Source organism: Centroberyx gerrardi, chromosome 18, assembly GCF_048128805.1.
Source record: "Centroberyx gerrardi isolate f3 chromosome 18, fCenGer3.hap1.cur.20231027, whole genome shotgun sequence".
Lineage (NCBI taxonomy): Eukaryota > Metazoa > Chordata > Actinopteri > Beryciformes > Berycidae > Centroberyx > Centroberyx gerrardi.
In genome coordinates, this window is record NC_136014.1 from 26,718,889 (window position 1) to 26,738,877 (window position 19,989).

At 42.1% G+C, this 19,989-nt stretch overlaps 1 protein-coding gene across 1 annotated transcript in view; it reads left to right on the top strand.

Annotated features, from left to right (window-relative positions):
- LOC139908573 (cilia- and flagella-associated protein 61) overlaps nt 1-19,504 on the top strand; it is a 39,941-nt gene extending 20,437 nt beyond the window's left edge. Inside the window, exons 17-25 of the mRNA XM_078289779.1 lie at nt 4,718-4,810; nt 5,849-6,017; nt 7,169-7,346; nt 10,631-10,923; nt 11,913-12,240; nt 13,910-13,983; nt 15,100-15,305; nt 17,746-17,842; nt 18,979-19,504. Of these exons, the coding sequence (XP_078145905.1) occupies nt 4,718-4,810; nt 5,849-6,017; nt 7,169-7,346; nt 10,631-10,923; nt 11,913-12,240; nt 13,910-13,983; nt 15,100-15,305; nt 17,746-17,842; nt 18,979-19,173 (1,633 nt within the window). The 3' untranslated portion in view covers nt 19,174-19,504. The remainder of the gene's footprint in view (nt 1-4,717; nt 4,811-5,848; nt 6,018-7,168; nt 7,347-10,630; nt 10,924-11,912; nt 12,241-13,909; nt 13,984-15,099; nt 15,306-17,745; nt 17,843-18,978) is intronic.
- Nucleotides 19,505-19,989: the final 485 nt, after the last annotated feature.

The following is a 19,989-nucleotide window of genomic DNA, read 5'->3' on the forward strand; positions in this document are numbered from 1 at the left end:
TGACATTTCTAAATTGTTGTTTACATTCTGGCAGCCAATGGCATCGCTAGAAAGATTTGTGAGACTTTAATTTATTACATCGTGTCGTGGTTTGATTGAATCCTGCACCCCATGTCACGTATTGAATCGTATCGTGAGATAAGCAGATCATCCCATCCCTAGTAGTTTCCAGTGTAATTTTTATCCAAATTGTAGATTGTTGATGTAGAATCAGTTCATTATACACTACCAGTCAAAAGTTTGACCACATTTTTTTTTCACATTTTCCACATTTTAGAATAACAGTAAAGACATCAGAACTATGAAATAACACAAATGGAATTATGCAGCGACCAAAAAAAGTGTTAAATCAAAACTATCTTATATTTTAGATTCTTTAAAGCAGCCGCCCTTTGCCTTGATGGAAAGGCAAAGGCTTTGGAAAGAAATTCATACATAGGATTCACTATTTATATTTGTCTAAGAAACTAATTTCAAGCATTTAAGCAGAAGCCTTTAGATCAAAATGGCTTTAAGAGAATGAAACACATAGAACATTCAATCAGGTGGGTCCAGACTTCTGACTGGTAGTGTATATTCTTAGAAATAGTAGCTTCTGCAGCAGTGACTAATAATGCGACAGTGTTTCCTCTGTAACCATTCAGCTGTGGCTTGGGCTCCACAGCAAGAAAACTGCTATTATAAGTTCAGTTTAACTCCAAATATACAAAAAGTATACACCCAATGTTCAACCAAATTGCTGTTATCCTAGTAAATGAGACAAGTAAGAATAGTTGTAGTGCTGTAACCTGCAGGAAGACCGTTACTGGACTTGAACCAAAACCAAAAGATAAACCTGTTCACCGCTGCTACAAAACAGCTACAGAGGAAACACTGTGTGAGCAGCTTGGGCTGTTAGAGCAACATGTGTGGAAGTAATGCAATCCTCCCTCTGCCCCTCCTGCCCAGGTGGGTCAGAGAGTCAGAAACGCTTTCATCAGTTTCAACGTACAAGCTGATGCACATGGTGAAAGCACAGAAGAACCTCACAACCAGGAGCTGAGAGACAGTAGACTGGTTAGAATAGGGACTTATGTGATTCAAGTATTTACAGGATATACAGTATATCTAGAGAGAATTATTCCAAAGTGTCCTGGTGTAAAGAGATCCTCTTCCCAAGAATGAGCAGAGGTCTTAAATCTTCAGCAATCCCAGATTCAGGTGTCTCTTTTATTCCTTTGTCATCTTTTATTCCAGGAATCCAATCTCTGGAAATGTCACTTGACTCGGGGGGCGGATGTGCGGCGTGTTTGCCTTCACCCTCGCTTTGTCAGATTAACCGCTTCAGCAAATAATAAGAAGCGCGGGAGCCGCTGATTCAGAACGGGGAGATAACTGCCAGGCAACCGGAGCCGTGGCTGTGCGGCAGTGGAAGCGCGGCGCTCTCAGCGGCGGCGGGGCCTGGCACGCGGGCGCTGCTGGGCGGCCGGCACGCAGCTGTCTGCGGCCTGGCATTCAGCAGGGCCAGCGCTAGGCCCCTTTAATTAGCCACTCCGCTGTTTCTCCCGTCAGGGATCTGCTGCCGCGATCTGTGTTTGCTGTCACTAATGAGTTGACTAATGAGGCAGTTAGTGTCCGCTCAACTAATGGCGAGGCGGCGATGCATTGAGAGGGTGAGTGATGGGTCAGCTTCGGCCTGCTGGGGCCCTCCTTATCAGCCCTGCCCAAACGGCTAAACCCCCCCCCCACACACACACCCACCCCACTTCACCACAGCTTCCCCCCCCCCCCCCTCACTGCCTGGGACGGGGTCAGACAGATAAAGAGCTCTGGAGGCTCGGTCAGGCTGCGGGTCAGTGTGGCCGTCTGTCACCGCCTGATAACAGCACAGATCCAGCGCCTGGTAATTCAGTCACGTCCAGACTGCAGTGATGGGCCTTAACGCCTCGCTGCTGCGGCACAAATCCTCCTCCTGCCACAGATTAACAAGGAAAGTTTGACTGAAATGATTGTCTGATTGTTATGATTGTCATTATTTGCATGTTCACTTCAAAGCAAAATCAAGGATCAAGTCTTTGATGACACAAAGCTTAGATCTGATGCTTAATGATTCTTTATTTGATCCATTTGTAAAGATTGTTTTGATGAAGTCTATGGATTTCAATGGATAACTTAAAGTAATAATCCACAGCATTGTCATATAAATAAATGTCTTTAAACAGAAGAAGAAGAACTGGGTAGTTAGCATGAGCAGTGATAGCCACCATGACTGAACAGACAAAGAAAAGAGAAACTCAAACTGCATCGACAGAAAATCCAAGCTCCGCCCACACTGTTTGATTGACAGGTGATCTGTGGGAAGTGCAGTGCAGAAACACCACAGTGAGGCTGAGGGACAAAGATGGAGACTGAATAATAAAAAAAAAACAAGAATCTGGAGGATTACCACTTTAATGGATAATGTTTGTGTTCATCCACTACCTCCTCCTCCAAAAATCCCCAAGTTTACCTGACTCTTTCACCACAAAACTAGATTTTTTAGCACAGACTAAAATCTCCATATGATGGTTGGTTCCTGCCAGAGTGGCTGGTAGAAAACACAGTTTTCCCAGCCACAGCGTAATTTCTACCAGCGGTGTGGCGTCCGGTGCCGCAGTGTGCGTTTCTATTTGCATCTGATCCGGTGGGCAGATGAGATAGGAGGGAGCAGTAGGTGATCTGAGGCCTCGGCGTGATAAGGCTGAACGCTGAGCGAGGTACAACCCTCCGCCATTCAGCGAGCGCAGGAGCTGTAGCTGCTGTTATCAGTAATGTAATGTCCCTTTAGGCCAGGGACAAAAGAGCTCATTTGCATCACAAGAGACGTTTTACACTGCGGACAGTAAACACACAAGAGGTTCTCTGCAGCAGGGGAGCGCAGGCTGTTTCATGCTAAGAACCCCTGAATAAATCAGCGTCAGGCCGGAGACCCCCCATCTGGCGAGACTTCACCCCGTGGACTCCACATCTGAGGGGATTTTGTTTATACATGTGATGAGTTTCTTAGAGTTTCATCATTTCTGTCTGTCAGTAGGGAGACTTGTTGTGGAGTGAAGCCTGTGATCAGAACAGGTCAGCTCCATAGGTGAAGATTTTGGGGGGAAAACAGGGAGACACGTCCCCTTTAGTATTTGGAGAAAGGTGAATTGTAACCTCCAATTATTTCTTTGAAGCACAATAGATAAGAATGGCGATGACACGGCAAAAAGGCCATGCCTGCAAAGTGTGGTAAAAGTGCGAAACCCTGTTCAGTTTCTATGAGCAAATCAGTAAATTAACATTTTCTGTGGTTGTTTTTTCTGTGTTCTAATATATGTGAAATGTATTTGGTGTAAATAATTTGTCGTTACAGTTTCACGGTTGTCAAACAACAACAGGATCATTAAAATTTTTTCTTGAAGTCTCAAAATGCGAACACGACTCCTCTCTTGAGCGGAAGTTCGCACGGAAGTTCGCTAGCTTGTTAGCATTTTGTGACTTCCACAGAATAAACATTTTAATGATAATGCAGTTCTTTGATAACTGTGAAAAGGTAACGACAAATTATTTACACCGTATACATTTCACAAGCAACCACAGAAAATGTTTTGCCGATAGAGATACATCAGAGCGGGGCAGATCACTTGTCCCGCACTTTGTGGGCGTGGCCTGTTTGAAACGTCACGCCATTCTTATCTATGTAGTTTTACTGAAGCACATGTTGTGATTGGCTTTGGACAAGAGCAAACAACCAATAATTCTCCTAACTGTCTGATATCTGTACACTTTTCTCATGTAAATTTGTATTTTTCAATCTTGCCATTGACCTGAGAGCAAACCAAGTTGCATTTATAGGCATTTACTACTACGCCCATAGATTTGATCCAGAGTGTGTCCCCCCCGAAAAAGCTGAAAATGAAATGCTGTGCTGTTGTTCAGCCCTTTCTCATCCAGTCTCCCATTGTGTCCAACTCTTAATGAAAACTTATGGGGCCAAATGACAGTTACAACTTGTTTAGTTGCATATTACATATTGTTTATTTGACAATCCTTCATCTCTCAGTTACAGGTTTTTAAATTGGATTTTAGCTGAGTGGAAAACAAACTTCATTTTGCTGGGCTCCAGAACAGAGGCATTACAGGCCATGGAAAGAACAAAAAAACATGCTTTCACTAAGGGCTTTAGAAAGAGTGGAATTCATGTATTTATGTTAATTTATGTAGAGAAAAGCAACAAGGAATTAGCTGTACATTCAGGAACATTTAGTGAACATACAGAAGCATCTGCTCCTCACTTATCCTGCCATTTATCAGTGAATAGTACAGAAAACTTAGCATGAATGCAGCAGTACAATAAGCTTATACTTCTATATTTCCAGCATGACCACCAACCAATATTGAGGAGTGCAGGGTCAAAGCCAAAGCAGAATAGATGCATTCCTGCGTCCATAGAGTGTTCATGTTTGGTAGAGAAGTGCTGGATGCACAAACGAGAGCCGGGCAGCAGAGGTTAAGATCTTTTCTAACTCTTTATATGTTTTATATTCTTCCTGACACCGCTGACATCAGCCAGGCTTTCTAAGTGCCATTTTTGGAGCTCTTGAACTCGTCCTTCGCCTGGAAAATCGTCCTCCCCTCCAGCTTCCAGCCTCGCAGTATGTAATTTGAGTATTCTCTGGACGAGCACTCATGTTTTCCGACGTTGTTCATCCTCCTCCAGCCCTCACCTGAGGTTCAACAACGTGACCCTGATCTCAACGAATGGTTTCCCCGGCGACTACGACCACGAGGATGTCGGGTTTCTGTCCACAAGGTGAATGAATGTAATATGTACCTTCGCACAAGATCTGATATGACGACACAAAAGAGATATATCTCACTATACCTTGAGATAGTTCTAAAGAAATCTATAACTCGTGTGATCTGAACTCCGGTTACCATCCACAGCTATATAACTTTAGTTTATTAAAGGGAAGGTTCAGTGAATTTAGAAGCCTTTCCTATTGATCACTAACCATGTTCACTGTTATAACATTCAAAACATTTTTACATCACAGTTTTTGTCTCTGAGAAATCAGCACCAGCCTCCTGTTAGCATTTGTTAGCAATGCTAGTGCAAGTCAATGGGGTGTGAAACCATTGCTTTCAAAATCCCATTCAAGTGCTTTGAGACAGTTCTGTTATGTATTCTTACTATTACTGCAGCTATGGAAGTAATATGGAATGGCCTGCAAGTGATTTTAAGAGTTATGTTTCATACCCCATTGACTTGTGCTAGCATTGCTAACAAATGATAACCAGCTCTAATGTAAACATTTTTGACACATGCTAAGATTAAGCTTGATTAGTGACTAATAGGATAGGCTTATAAAATCACTGAACTTTCCCTTTAAGCAGCATACTTGTGTTTTTTTTATTCATAACTACATCTAAGCAGTACATAATGTAAATGGAAAAGCAGGGCAGTAATGATTCCCAGATGTACTGTTTCCACAAATGTAAGAAACGAGCCAAGGGGATTCCAGTGTTTCCTCTGTATTCATTTAGCAGTGGCGAGGGAAATGTGATGCTGGAATAACATGAATGGAATAGTATGATTAAGTCTCATTTACTCCTAAAGAGTGTATCCTTCTTGTTTAGATTTTAGGTTTTTATTGTAGTAAAATATCCAAAGAAAAAATACTGCACTCCAACCTGCACCAGAACCATATAAGGGGCCAAAACCTGTGTCATCAATGTGAAAATAAGCATTCAAAGTACTCTTTGCAGATACATGGTTTTTACCTAACAGCAGAGAAACTTTGCTAGCATAATCCACTATCAGCTGTTCTTCTCTCCCTGCCTCCTGCAGCCATGCGTACAGCAGCAGAGACTTCGCCCAGCTCTCCCTGTGCTCCTGCGTCAGCGTGGTGACGGGGAAGATGGTGGGCATCGACCGGCAGGCCAAACACGTCCTGGTGTCTGGGGGGAGGAAGGTGCCGTACGACCACCTGATCCTCTGCACAGGCCAGCAGTACCAGGTCAGAGAACCGAACACTGCTGCTGACATGCATACGGCACGTTTCTGCGCAAGATTTGATGTTATGATCCAGTGTGAGCATTCATACAGAAAGCTCAATTCAGATGTAAAAGACTGGTGGCTGTAGAGGATATCAGGCTATCCACAGGCCCATCAGACAGGCAGCAGCATTCAGCAGCCTCCTAATCTAAATGTTACAGGGTGGAGAGTGAGAGAGCGGGCAGTTCCTCCCATCACAGATGTTTAATTGAATCAGGCCCACAGCACCTCCACAAGGCTCGACAGTGATTTGTGGTGTCCCAGAACCGCCGCCCCCTTCAATACACACTCTCAACTCCAAATACAGCTAAAGTTACCTACTGTATAATGTCCTGTACCAGTGCTCAGGTTTATCCCTAGTTCACAGCATTACTCAGTAATTTCTAAACTTGCTTTTGATTTCAACAGCAATAAGATAATGGGACTGAGACTGCTGGCTTCAAACAGCCCGCTCAGCAGTTCAGAAACCAAATAACACCAGCAAACAATTATACCAAGAGCTGAGAACAGTGCATGACTACTCACTCCGGCTACAATATCTATACTGTGATATGATATATAACTCTAACTAATCATGAGATAGATTTTCATATTTCATGTCTTCATAATCATCATTAGCCAGAGGAACCATGCTACTAGCAAACAATATGTCAGCTAGCATAAACAAGCAACAGCCAACAAGCCAACGTATCAACATGCTAAGAAATCAATATACCAGCACCAGAATAAACATCAAAATCACTTTATTCTCACTTTATTCCTGTGCAATAAATCCACAGGGACTTGTTTTAGTGAAGACTTTATTGTCTCATAAGGAAAATGTGTTTTTCTATTATGTAAAAATACATAATAAATGACCATATTATATGGCAGTTTCAAATGAAACCATTCAAATGCTATGTTCATTTGTTGATTTTGCCAGGTATTTATACAATTTTTTAATGTTGATTCTCTGTTCTTGTGTCTTTATGATGTTGGTTATCTTGTTTCTGTTATTCACTGTGTTTGTGAACTGTTTTAACCGTGTTTGTAAAGCACTTTGGGTGATGTTGTATGAAATGTGCGATGTAAATAAAATTTGGTTTGTCTTCATCGTGCTGTGTGGTCCTGTAGGTCCCCTGTCCTACTGGTGTGGATCTCAGCCAGCCGGTCTCCAGCAGCCAGCTGCAGCCTCAGTCCGCTTGCCACAGGTTCACCGGTCCGGTGCCGTCCAACCTGTTCACCCTCAACGACCCGCACGACTGCGCCGCCGCTCGCCGCTGGCTGAGCAGCAACTTTGTGGAGCTGCAGGGTACGTGAACGCCCCTCCCCCCCCTCTCCTCCCCCCTCCCCCCATACACACACATAACCTAAAATTAATCCGCAGTAGTGTGTCATTATTCAGCTAGTCAGCGCTGAAGTGCTCCAGTGTAATTAGCACCTAATTAGTTGCAGAGAAATCTTTTATCTCTGTGAATCAGCTTGGCCTCTCCTATCCATCTTCCAGGATCATATCAGTTTCTGAGAGGCAGGCTTTTCAGAGGAGGAGAAAATACACAGTGTCATTAAGCAAAATTAATCTGCTCTCTGAAGGAATTGTGCCGTGATCTAGAGGAAGGCTATTATAGATACTAATTAGGAGATGCCAGTCATAAAAGAAACTATTAGTAAATGCAAATCACGATGGTAGACTCAGGCAGATACCACGTCTTCATATGTTAGTTCTAGTAGTGATAGTAATAATAATAGCAAATGGAAATTAAAAGTAAATAATTTTAACCATAGACTGAAGCAGAGTAACTGTCTTCCCCTATTTCATGTGTTATGTTTTAATGCTAATAGTAATAGTAATAGCAAATTAAACTAAAATGTAAATCATAATGATTAGTAGTTAAAATTCTGAAGCTAGACTCAACCAGAGTGCATTTGTTCTCTTATTTCATATGCAAAGTCACTATTAATTTGACTCTATTTTTACAAACAAATTAAAATGTTGCTAGTAGACTCATGTGGAGTACATTTATTTCCGTATTTCCTAGGGTAGTTCTAGTAGTAAAAGTAATATTAATAGTAATAGTAAATGGATAAAGTGAGTAAGTAATATAAAGCCTTGTGCACTGGCAGCCTTGTGGTTCAGAGGCAGCAGCAGCTTCTCCTGTTTCAGCACCATGGAGAGAGGCTGAGCGGCTGCCTGCTCACTCAGCAGCAAGAGAGGAGGGGAAACAGAGAGAAACAAGCCAAACACTGCACAGAGCTAACCCTACTCTCTATACAGTACTGACATTACAGTACACAGCAACCCAGTTCTGCTCTAATCTAGTTGGTTGGTAAATTAGTAAAAAAAATGGCTGCTGAATCTTGGATGGCAGGTGGAGATTACTGTTTGAATTTTTTGAAAGTTTGAAGATGTCACATGAAACTAGATGCCTTCTTCTTAGTGTGTGTTAGTGTGTGTGTGTGTGTGTTGCTGTTTAGGAGACAGTTGTTTTTCGCTCTTAAGTTTAAGTTAAGAGAAGATTTCCCACCAGTGCGCATACAGGCAGCAGAATTTAATTTGGACAAATAGGGAGAATCTATGAATGAAAACAGTAAAGAGAATAGTGGAACCGCAGTCATTGAATTTGGTTTTATTTATTTCGATTTCCTATTTTCTCGAACAGTGATGGAAGTGTTCTTGCACTGCTGAATGAAAACATAGGAAACACTTTTTGCTTTAAGCTAATTCCAGGTCAAGACTGTGTTTACATGCATTTGTTTTTGACTTGTTTGCTGACACACAACTCTCACAAGTTAATAGAACATGTTCGATTAGCACTGTTTGTTGTTATGAGAAGAGAACAGGGCTGGAAACGTAGATTTTGCTGTGGTTTTGTTCTGTTTAGGACAACATGAGCTGTTTCATAACCAGAATTTTGTCTCATAACCAGAATTTTCTCAACTTGAGCACTCACAAAAACATAGAAATACCCTGCTATGAATTTACACGTATTAAAACAAATTTTATGTCGTCTTTTTCATACAGACCTTCGAAGTGGCTCTATCTCTTGCCCTTCTGCACCAAGCATTGTGCTTTCACTTTAATATAATCAGCGAAGGATTAGGAGCGCATACTCTAGCTCATAGTATAGGAGCTCATAGTCTGTAAAAGCACAAGAGGGCTCTTAGAACAGCCTGCATCAAAGGACAGATTCACTCAGGCAAAGCTCAATTAGATCCTCTTATTTACATTGTTTCCTTTTTCATTTCCATCAAGGTATTTCTTAACTTCAGAGGGTTTGATGGTTTAGGAATTTGAGAGCCTCTTGTACAGCATGTGTCGTTTTTTCCATCCTCCACCAAGGCTGCGTGGAAACCTGAGCGGACCAGCAAACCACTGCTCATCTGGGAGACTGTAGATTGAAAAGGGAAAAACACTCTTGTCAGCCCTCTCTAATACAAATGAAGCGGTCCTTTGCAAAATGCTATACATCCATTTAAAAAAAAATCATTTCTTGAAGGTTGCCATTCAATTTCTCTAAATTATACAGGATCCTGTCTGTAGAAGTATTTCTACTGTCTGTAGAAGTATTACAATTTTGTAATAATTTTGTAACTATGTGAGCAGTGAAACTAAGCAAAATGAATTTAAAAGTTTATCTTATTTCCTAGCAAATGTATTAGTACAGAGTAACATTTATGGGTTTTTGTTCATAGGAAATTTAAACCCTAGTCATGATCTTTGGCCTTGCTTTTGTAGGGCAGCGTAGTACCAGGCAACACTTTAATTGGATAGTCCAATGTTGATACTCAACTATCTGGTGACAAGTAGATATTCCACAAAGTGTCACTTACATTTGCTGCATATCTACAGGCTATGTAACCCATAGAACTTGAATGGATAGAAGTCATTCCCATTCAAACCAACGTTCCAGGAAGGTCGGAGCGGCGGCCATCTTGCTGTGACCCGTTGGACTAGCTTCTGTATAAAGAGACTCACAGCAAGTCACTGAGCTGAGAGGTTTTACAGCAAGAACCAAAGCAGCTTCTCTGTCTCCTTGCTGCCATGGATTGCTAACATGCTAATGTTGACTAGAAGAGCTAGAGAGAGAAGTACAGTCTGTGATAAAGCTACGTTAGCCTCGTCGCTAACGTTAGCTTTCAGTTTTGACAGTTTGCTAACAGACTCATCCGCTCAGTTCTCACACCGTGACAGACTTTACAGCCTTAATGTCCAGACTTGTGTTGTCACCATAGCAACTAACACTTAAAATTCCATAATCGCCATTTTATGCTGAACTAGCTAAATTACCATGACAAACAGTGGAAGGGCCGTTCTATCCATTCGAGTTCTGTGATGTAACCCTAACCTGACCCTATTTCTAACCCTAACCCAAAGATTAGCCCTACCCCAGACACTGAATATCTACTGACTACTTTTCACATGATCGTACCACCTGAAACTCAGTAGGCTCTTTAGAAAATTGAGTATCCACATCGGTCTATCCAACTCACATGATCAAGTACCATACTTTGTTGTGAGTTTGTGCTGTACAATCATGTTGTTTGAGATGTCAAAACAAAATGAATTGCATCTCCCTTCCCACGGCGTCCCTCCAGATAACGCCGTAGTCTACGGCAGCAGCATCGATGTCTACACCAGCGTGGAGACCTTGCTGAGCCTCGGAGTCCGGGGATCTCGTATCCACCTGGTCCTGCCGCCCTCCGAGCCCGCCGTCTCCCGCTTCGGCGACCCCGCCGTGGAGAAAGCCGTGGCGCGGGCCCTGGAGAAGGCCGAGGTCCAGGTCCACCGCAACTGCCTGCTGGCCCAGATGAATGACGGAGAACACCTGGAGCCTCTCACGTCCGTTTCATTCACCAGCGACGGACAGCTGCTCCACCTGCAGTGTGGTGTAAGTCTTCATCGGGTCATCAATACCACCGAAAAACAGACATTACAGTGAAGCAACCTGTAACAATTTGATGTTTTTCTGTCCTCTGGCCACACTGGCTGGTGCTTTCTGAAATTCACTGGACGCTTTCACTGCTTACCCAGCCAGTTATGGTTTTTAGGGTAGAAAAGAACCTCCGAACAATGGCTGGTTACCTGCCAAGGTGGCTGTTGGAGCTGAGAAGCAAACAGGCGACAGCCTGAATTTACCAGCATGTGGCTGATTGTTGCTGTTCATTTCCCACCAGGGAAGAAACCTTACACCATGTTTACAAGGCACAAAATGATTTAGGTTTGTTTCCCTACAATGTCTCAGATATTAGAGGATTCTGTTGTCTGTTTTGTGTTTTTTCTTACATTTTAGTGTAAAATAGAATCACACTGTAGGCGAGGCCCTGTTGAGACAATGACACCATGACAAACTCCTGTAAAGTTATTGTAATTTGCACTTAAAGGTGCTTCATATAGCATTTTCACATGAATAAATCATCACCATATTAATTGAGAGACATTGGCATAATTATGGTAAACAAACAAGACAATTGCCAAGAGAAATGTCTGCATTTTACATTGTGTGCCACTGGGTCGGATTTGGTGGGAAATCTGATGGATTGCTTTACAGCACAAAGGGATTTTACTTTATGGTACAAAACAAGAATCTTTCACTTTGCCAGTAATCCACAACTTTATTCCAGTTAAACTGTTCTGACTGCAGAGTGTCAACTTGATGTTAGCTCAATGCAGATTCTGCAGAATGCAGATTGGCTGTTAGCAGCTCTTCTTCTTCTTGCTCTTCAAAACAAACACCATGGAAGGGGAATGGGACACGTTGCAACATCTTTGCAACAGGAAGTAATCAGTTTATGGGAAACACAAAATTCTTCACATAGTAAAGTGATTCTGATCAATCATACTGATACCTACTTGTTGATTTGATTATTCTCCCTCCAGGTGTTTCTCAACCTCTCCTCTAAAGGAGTCGACTACGACGCCTTCAGGAGCATCAACGCCGCCTGCTTGGTGTTTGACGGCAGACTGGTTATAGACGCCTCCTTCCACACCAACGACTCCACCATCCGCGCCGCCGGGCCGCTCACCAAATTCTCCCGCCGCTACTACGCCGACCGCTGGTCCCACGCCAGCTTCAGCTCCAGGGAGGTGGGCCAGGACCTGGCGGCCATGTTGCTGCCCTTCTTCGACCCGACGCTGGAGCCGGCCGTCGAGCCTCCGCCCGACATGGACCGACTCACTCCCCTCTACACACAGGCCAAGATCCAAGGTCTGATTCCAACTCAGATCAGGCAGGATCAGGTCTGCAAGTCTGGAGAAATATAACTGAGAAATTTGAGTTTCAGGGCTTGAAAAGTTTGGGTCTGTGAAAGCGTGGAAACATATTTGTTTTCCGTTCCAATATACGTACATATGACTATACAGTCATAGACCCACTGTTGTTCTATATATTGTGATATTTGAGAAGAATAATCATCAGCTATGGTTGACAAGTCATATCACCACTATTAGCAAATAGGGCTGAACAATTAATCGAAATTTTATCGAAATCACAATGTGGCCTACTGCAATTTTCAAATCGCAGGAGGCGCAATATTTGTTAAAGGCGAAATGTGTGTCAAAATACCATTTTAAATTAAATATTGTCGTGCTGCAGAGATGTCCTGGCCTACACATCATATTCTACAGACTTAAGAAAACATCTTTGTTTTCACACCATAATCATTTTAATACGTTTTTCAATGAAAATGAGAATAATGATGTAAAAATGACCATTCCCTCTAATATCGCAAATCATATCGCAATTGCAATATCAGTCAAAATAATCGCAATTAGATATTTTTTCTAAATTGTTCAGCCCTATTAGCAAACGTCCAACAAAATGAGCAAGAAATATAAGCTTGTGAAAAAATTTGGCATTTTAAAAAGGGATCCATCTAGGTAATGATAGCCTGTGATTTTACATGGTATAATTGCTTTGGTTTCTCGCTATTTTCTTTTCTTTTCTTTTTCTATTTATAATCAATAAACAAACACGAGGATAATCATTTACATTCACACAAATACATCAGAAAAATACCTTCACACTCACCAGCACACCTCAGGTTTCCATGATGTCGGACAGATTGTCTCATCATCAACTCTGACGCCAATCTGCCTGATGCTTTTCTCTCTGTCCTGTTTCCAGTTCATTTGTCCATCTGTATTTGTTGTTTGTTTTTTTCTATCTGGGAGAATTTACAGCACCGATATTTTCTGATCATGCTTTTGTGGAACATTTTCCAATCTTTCGTTCGGGCCACCCACCCACTGCCCATGTTATTGTGGCGGATAATCATACCATAACAATGCTGCATTGTGTTCCTGGGTATTCACAGAGTAACCAAGGCCATTCCGCAGGTTACATGAACAAAATAGCCACTCTTCTCTGCCCTTCTATGACAGATGAAATACCCATGAACTTTTCAGGGGGGATTTTCATGTTCAGAGAAAGCAGAAATGCCATATCATAGCCTGGTATCTGAGTTCACTGCTCAAGCTTTCCATTCCAGAGTGGCAGCATGGTAACAACAATGCAGGCTCCTCGTTTTATTTGCCTATTCTATAATTTTGGTCTATTTACTTGTCTACTTACTACTTATTTGAAATGTTGTAGTTCTTTTCTCAGCTGTATCTGTTTTGCCCCCAAGTTTTAGTTCTAGTACATGTTTCAGCACTACAAAAGCACCTGTTCTAACCACTGGGCCTGTAGGTGTTTGGGCTTTTTAATTACAATATTTTCTTAATTTCGCATTTTCACTAGCAGTGGTCGTGCATTTTATTACTGCTAAGTCAATATGAGAAAGCGTTGCCAAATCACTAATGCATACAGTGTTTCTGAGTAATCTTTTGTAACTAAGCTGTCTCTTTCTGTCATCGTGTGTTCATCCTGTCCTCAGGTGGGCGGCTGCCTGGAGGATTCAGCTACCTGCACTTCACCAAGCCGGCCGGCCCTGACCCGGCAGGACGGCCGGCGCTTGTTCCACACGTGAGCTTTCATTGTCAAATACTGTGTTTACTTCTGTTCTGTCTGCATCTCTCTTTCACACTAATAGGTAGATTTTGAAAAGAACACTAAGTGGAATGTGGGCATGAATAGACAGACGTAATAATGTTACACTACACAAATCATTATTATTTTTATATGGACCTTTGTCTAAGATGAGTGACTTTTTAATTATTATTTTAGTAGTAGCAGCAGCAGCAGTAGTAGTAGTAGTAATAGTAGTAATAGTAGTAGTTGTAGTGGTAGTAGTAGTTATACTACTAGTAGTAGGAGTAATAGCAGTAGTAGTACTAGTAGTAGCAGTAGTAGCAGCAACTGTAGTAGTAGTAGTAGCTGTAGTAGCAGTAGTAATAGTAGTAATAGTAGTAGTTGTAGTGGTAGTAGTAGTTATACTACTAGTAGTAGCAGTAGTAGTAGTAATAGTAGCAGTAGTAGTAGTAGTAGTAGCAGTAGTAGTAGTACTAGTAGTAGCAGTAGTAGCAGTAGTAGTAGTAGTAGTAGCAGTAGTACTAGTAGTAGCAGTAGTAGTAGTAGTAGTAGTAGTAGTAGCAGTAGTACTAGTAGTAGCAGTAGTAGTAGTAGTAGTATTACATTGCATTCAGTCATTTCTCAACATAGTTATTGTGGGACAGAAGTTTTTCATTTTGCCTATCTAATAATGAATGATGTCCTGTGTGGCTCCATATGTGCTCTATAAATAAAGTTTATTATATTATTATATGTGGAGCAAGGCACTAAACTGCAGCGTCAAGGGTTCCATTCCCACTGAGGCCTCACATGCTATCAATGAATACATTAACTGTTGGTATAAGGACGTATGTATTGATCACTCATACAAGTGCTGCCTCAGACAGGCAGGAGGAGTTACATTCTACTGAAACTAGTTTCCTCTGAGGTTGCCTCTGCTCAGGCGCAGGTGGTGTCAAGTTATTCCATTCTTTTGAAAATCAACCCAAGTATTCATCAACACATCTCATGAACAAAGCCCACCTCCTCTCCCTGACTCATGTGTTCACTCGTGAAAAGACTTGTGTTTAAACTCCAGCTGAAACACCGGTGTGACGAGTGGCGTTCTCCCCACAGGGCGCGGACGTCCTGACCGGACGGGTCGAGACGGGGAACTACTTCCGCCTGCGTCTGGACCGCTACGAGGCGGTGGAGTCCGTCACCTGCCTGTCGCTGAAGCCCGTCCCCGTCTCCAATTACCTCTGTCTGTATGGGAAACACCAGCTGCTGCTCAACCAGCTGGCCTCCCGCTACGACCAGGGCCTGGTCCACGACCTGTACAGGTAGGGAAGTAGGACATACTGCACGCTGTATGAAAAGAGTTTATTTCCAAAACCCCACATCTCCATTTTGGGGGAAAAAATATATCCTCACCTGAAGTTCTTCATTCAATATTTATAGAAAATACAGCATCCAGTCTGTAAAAGTTTTAGCATTTTGTCAACAAAGGACTTAAAGGAAAAATCCACCCTAAAATATTTTAACAATGTTAAAAAATCAGCTACTGGTGATGCACCTTGCATTTCTGGGCCCATTTGGTGGTATATTTTTTTGTTGTTTGGTGTATTTTTCTTCTTCGTGGATATGGCCAATCGTAGACAAGATCCAGATATTTCCAGCAGCTTCAATGGAGTTTGATAGCAGAAAATGTCTCGGCGATCTAAAACATCAACGGTAAACGTCTTCATGTTGACATGAGACAGAAGGCAAGGGGTCAACCTTAGAAAATAACTGTAGGAAGGAAACTATGGAAACTAACTTCACCTGCCAGAACTACACCGGCCACTTTCACCGTTCCACCAGACACTTTGATTCAAAGAATGGAAAAGTTTTTAGAATTTGGCTGCTTACCTGCAAAAGTGTCTGGTCGACAAAATCCCCAGCCACAACCAAAACCTCCCAGTATTTGTGTGGTGACTGGTAGGGATGAGACAATATATCCAAATTCATTATATCTCGATACAAAAATGTGACAACACGTATGGTGTGTCAGGAACATGAATGGTGATATCAGCTCCATGTTATTCTGCTGTAGTAATCACTAATGAGACTCTTGACCATCACAGTTTCACAAGCTCTCCATCCAAATTATATTATTGTCACTTTGTAATGACATTTTTAAATTGTTGTTTACATTCTAGCAGCCAATGGCATCGCTAGAAAGATTTGTGTCTCAGAAATAAACAGAATTCTGCACAGTCAGACTTTGTTGTCACTGAACTTTTATTTATCACTTCGTATCGTGGTTTTATTGAATCAAATATCGCGTATTGAATCGTATCGTGAGATAAACACATCGTCCCATCTCTACTGACTGGGGTTCATCTCCCACTCTGACTGATAACCTCACATCAAACAACACAGACAAAAGGACTAAACAGGCGAAAGGGGATTTAGGAGTGCAAAGTGTCTTTTGTCTGTGTGTTGGTAGTGTGACTTCAGGGTGTGTGTGTGTGTGTGTGTGTGTGTGTTTGTGGACTAGCGGGTGACCTGCTTCTGAGGTCTGGACACAGTTGACCCCCAGACTTCGGCAGCTATTGTCCCCCCGGCTCCTAATCTGTTTACGCGGCTGCCGGTCTGTCTTTGTGCGGCGGGAGACGGGGACAAAGCCGCAGATCCGCCGCCGCGCCGCGCTCGCCGGATCTGGATTCCTCCGCGCGCCACGACTCGCCGCTCAATGAGGAGCTGACTCCTAAACTCTTAAAGTCATTGTTGAGGCCGACTGGGCATCGCGAACCGTTAAAATAATTGATTGACCGTGCTGCGGTTGGGGGCCATTCAACGACCACAATTAGTGCGGCTTCTGGGTGTGTGTGTGTGTGTGTGTGTGTGTGTGTGTGTGTCAGTGGTTGTGGTTTTGTGTGTTTGGTTGCAGGGTTCCTGTGAGGGTTTGCTGATATTGGCCTTTAATTAAATATCAGATATCAGCCTGTCAGTGTCGTCTCCTGCTGATATAATGGAGGTTCCTCCTGAACTCAGCTTTGACATTTTAGGTTCTTTGCACATTTTAGTTATTTATTTAAATGTTCAGTAAGGGCTTTTGTGAATTGATTCTTCATTTAAAGGCAGTAATGTCTCCCAGAGTTTCTCTACCATTGAACAGGTGTGGAGGGTCACTCTGATTTAAAGAGCTGCTGACACTAAAAGAGTTTCATCAGTCTGGGTTTCAGTGGAGAGTTTTAGTGTCCCATGATGCTCTAAATGTTTCAGAGGCTTTTCCACCCTGACAAGAAGAAAACTCTGGGGTGAAATACTGTATACTCAAGTATTTTGTTTGACATGAATGGTCGAATATAATATCGGTATAAAAATATCAATATTGCCCTTCAAAACACCACATCAGTCGCACAAAAAAGTTTGGAAAAGTATGGAAAAATATTGTTTTACTGTCCCGATATACATACAACTGCACATTTGTCACACACATCTGTGGTTTTAGTTTCCTGTCATCTCACATATTCTGTTATTTGCTGCTGTGAAGAATAATAATCTTCTACAGAGTGATGTGAGTTAGTAGGAACAAGATGAGTAAAACATTCTGAACACAAAAGTCTTCAAATCTAATCAAGAAATGAAGGTTGGAAAAAATCTGGAAGTTGGAACCCAATGTGGTTATGTGTGTGTGAGCATGTGTGTGTACTTGTGTAAGTATTAAGCATGTATTATGTGTGTATGCATAAATTGAATGTATTGCTGAGTTGGTTCTCCTTCGTTTTCCTGCAGCTTCTTCAGGGAGAAATGGAGTTTGGCGATTTTTCACGACCGCTTCTCCGACTTTGAGCTGGAGATTCAGCAGATCATCGCTTCAACAAAACTGCAGGTCGGTCTTCATCTTCATCCTGAAAAACAACAAGATTAGGTTTATGGTTTTATGTGCAAAATGGCAACTAGATCTGATGTCCAGCACTTTAGTTTGACACGGTGCATGTTAGTGTTACTTCTCAACACTTTCTTTCTGTCTTTCTTTATTTCTTTGACAAATGAAAAATTAATAACATGTATGTGCATGGAATAAAAGTTAAAATGGATAAATAAATTTAAAAAGGCAAATAAAATAAAATAAAACTATAAAATAAAAAAAAATATTTGATTGAATAAAATAAGAATAATATATAAAAAAAAGAAGCCTGGACTTGTTTCCATGGTTTTCCTGGATGTTCTGCGGGTGATGACAGGTGTCAGGCACAAGACGGCATACCAGACTTTTCCGGGCCCATATGTTCAGTAGTTAGTTGTTTTTTTCTTCTTGGTGGATAACCGGCCAATCGTAGACGAGGTGACGTCACCTCCAGACATTTCCAGCAGCTCCAATGGAGTTTGTTTCAGGATGTAAAACATCAGCGGTAAACGTCAGGTTTTGGTGTCAGTCCCTCAGAATCAAAGAGCGAGGGCTTCTTTCTAGAGCCGCCATTTTGCACCGAGAGACGTTCAACAATCATACAGGGAGAAATCCATCGTAGAAGAGGAGAGAGACCAGTTTCTCCACCACAGGAGCAGGAGAGAGACCAGAATGCACTGCAGCAGAGAGACAGGTTGGGGTTTGAGGAAGGGGGCGTGGCCATCATTATAGACTTGTGTAACCCACAGCTGAATGATCACACTTTAAAGCTACTTACATGCCGATATGGCCACCTTTGATTGAAAGCGACAAGCTCCCGCCCCTTCTCTGTGGGTTGTCGAAAGGCATTCTGGGAAACGTAGGAAATCACTAACTGCAGTAGAAGTAGACAAGGCAGGTTGAGGGAAAGTGGGTTCCCCATAAAGTAAATTACGACACTTCATCACTAAATAACTGCTGGAATGTGTTGTACTTCAAGGAGGGACTTTTCCTTTAATGCCTTGCTGTACCAAATATACTTATTATTTGAAGCTATTTACATACCAAATACAGCCATCTTTGATAATTGATTATCTTCTTGATTATCTAAAAACAACATGTTGTTCTCTGTCTGTCAGGACGGCGGCTCGGTGCCGGAGCTGGTCCGGCGGCTGGTGGAGGGGAAGCAGGACGTCCCGGAGAGTCCGGCTCTGTTCCTGCAGCAGCAGTTTGAGCGGAGCGACGGGCCGGCGGCTCTGAGGAGCGCCGCGCTCAACTTCCTGAGGTACAACAGGAACCAGCTGCCCATGTTCGCCCTGCCGGGGCTGCTGTGACCGGACAGTCCCAACACACACTGACACACATATCATCACATCTGCATCACAGGCCATGACTCCTCTTCTCCTGTCGAACTTAAAATAATCATATGATAATAATAATAAAGACGACCTGTTTTTCTCCATCTTCAATTAAACCTCCACATGGTTTTATTAGCATTCAGTCATTCAGTGAAGTTATGATTACTTATCACTGCTGCATGGGCAGTTTTGTTTTTTTGAAGATATAAAATGAAACTCTAATAATCCCCATGGGGAAACTGGGTCGATGTGGTGTTGTGCCTAAATTAGTGTCCCTGAAAATAAAATGTCCTCATACTGTCCTCATACTGTCCTCATACTGTGCCAGTGTGTGTTGTTATTTTGCCACTGCAAAGTTGAAATGAAATTATGATTACTGATAATGGACTCATGCTTTTGCACAACCAGCATTCTCTGTAAAGGAAACCAAACTCTGGAATAAACTACCGACTGAAATAAAACTATAAGGATAATACAATTTTATACAAGTCAAGAAGTGGCTGAAGTCTAATCGAGCTTGTCCTCACTTGTAGCCGGTCTTCATATCACAGCTAATCCTAAAACTGACAAACAATCAATTAATGAGATTATAAATGCATTTCTAAATCTCGTTTGTTGTTTCATGTGTTGTATACATTATGTGATATTGTGCAATTGTGATGATGTATGATGGTTAAAAGACTATAAAAGGCCGTTTTTAAATTTCTGTACTTTTTATTAGCCTATACAAGATATTTTAGATAGTTGTAGTCTATTTAAAAGCCCAACTAGGGACTGGAGTTGGAAACTCCA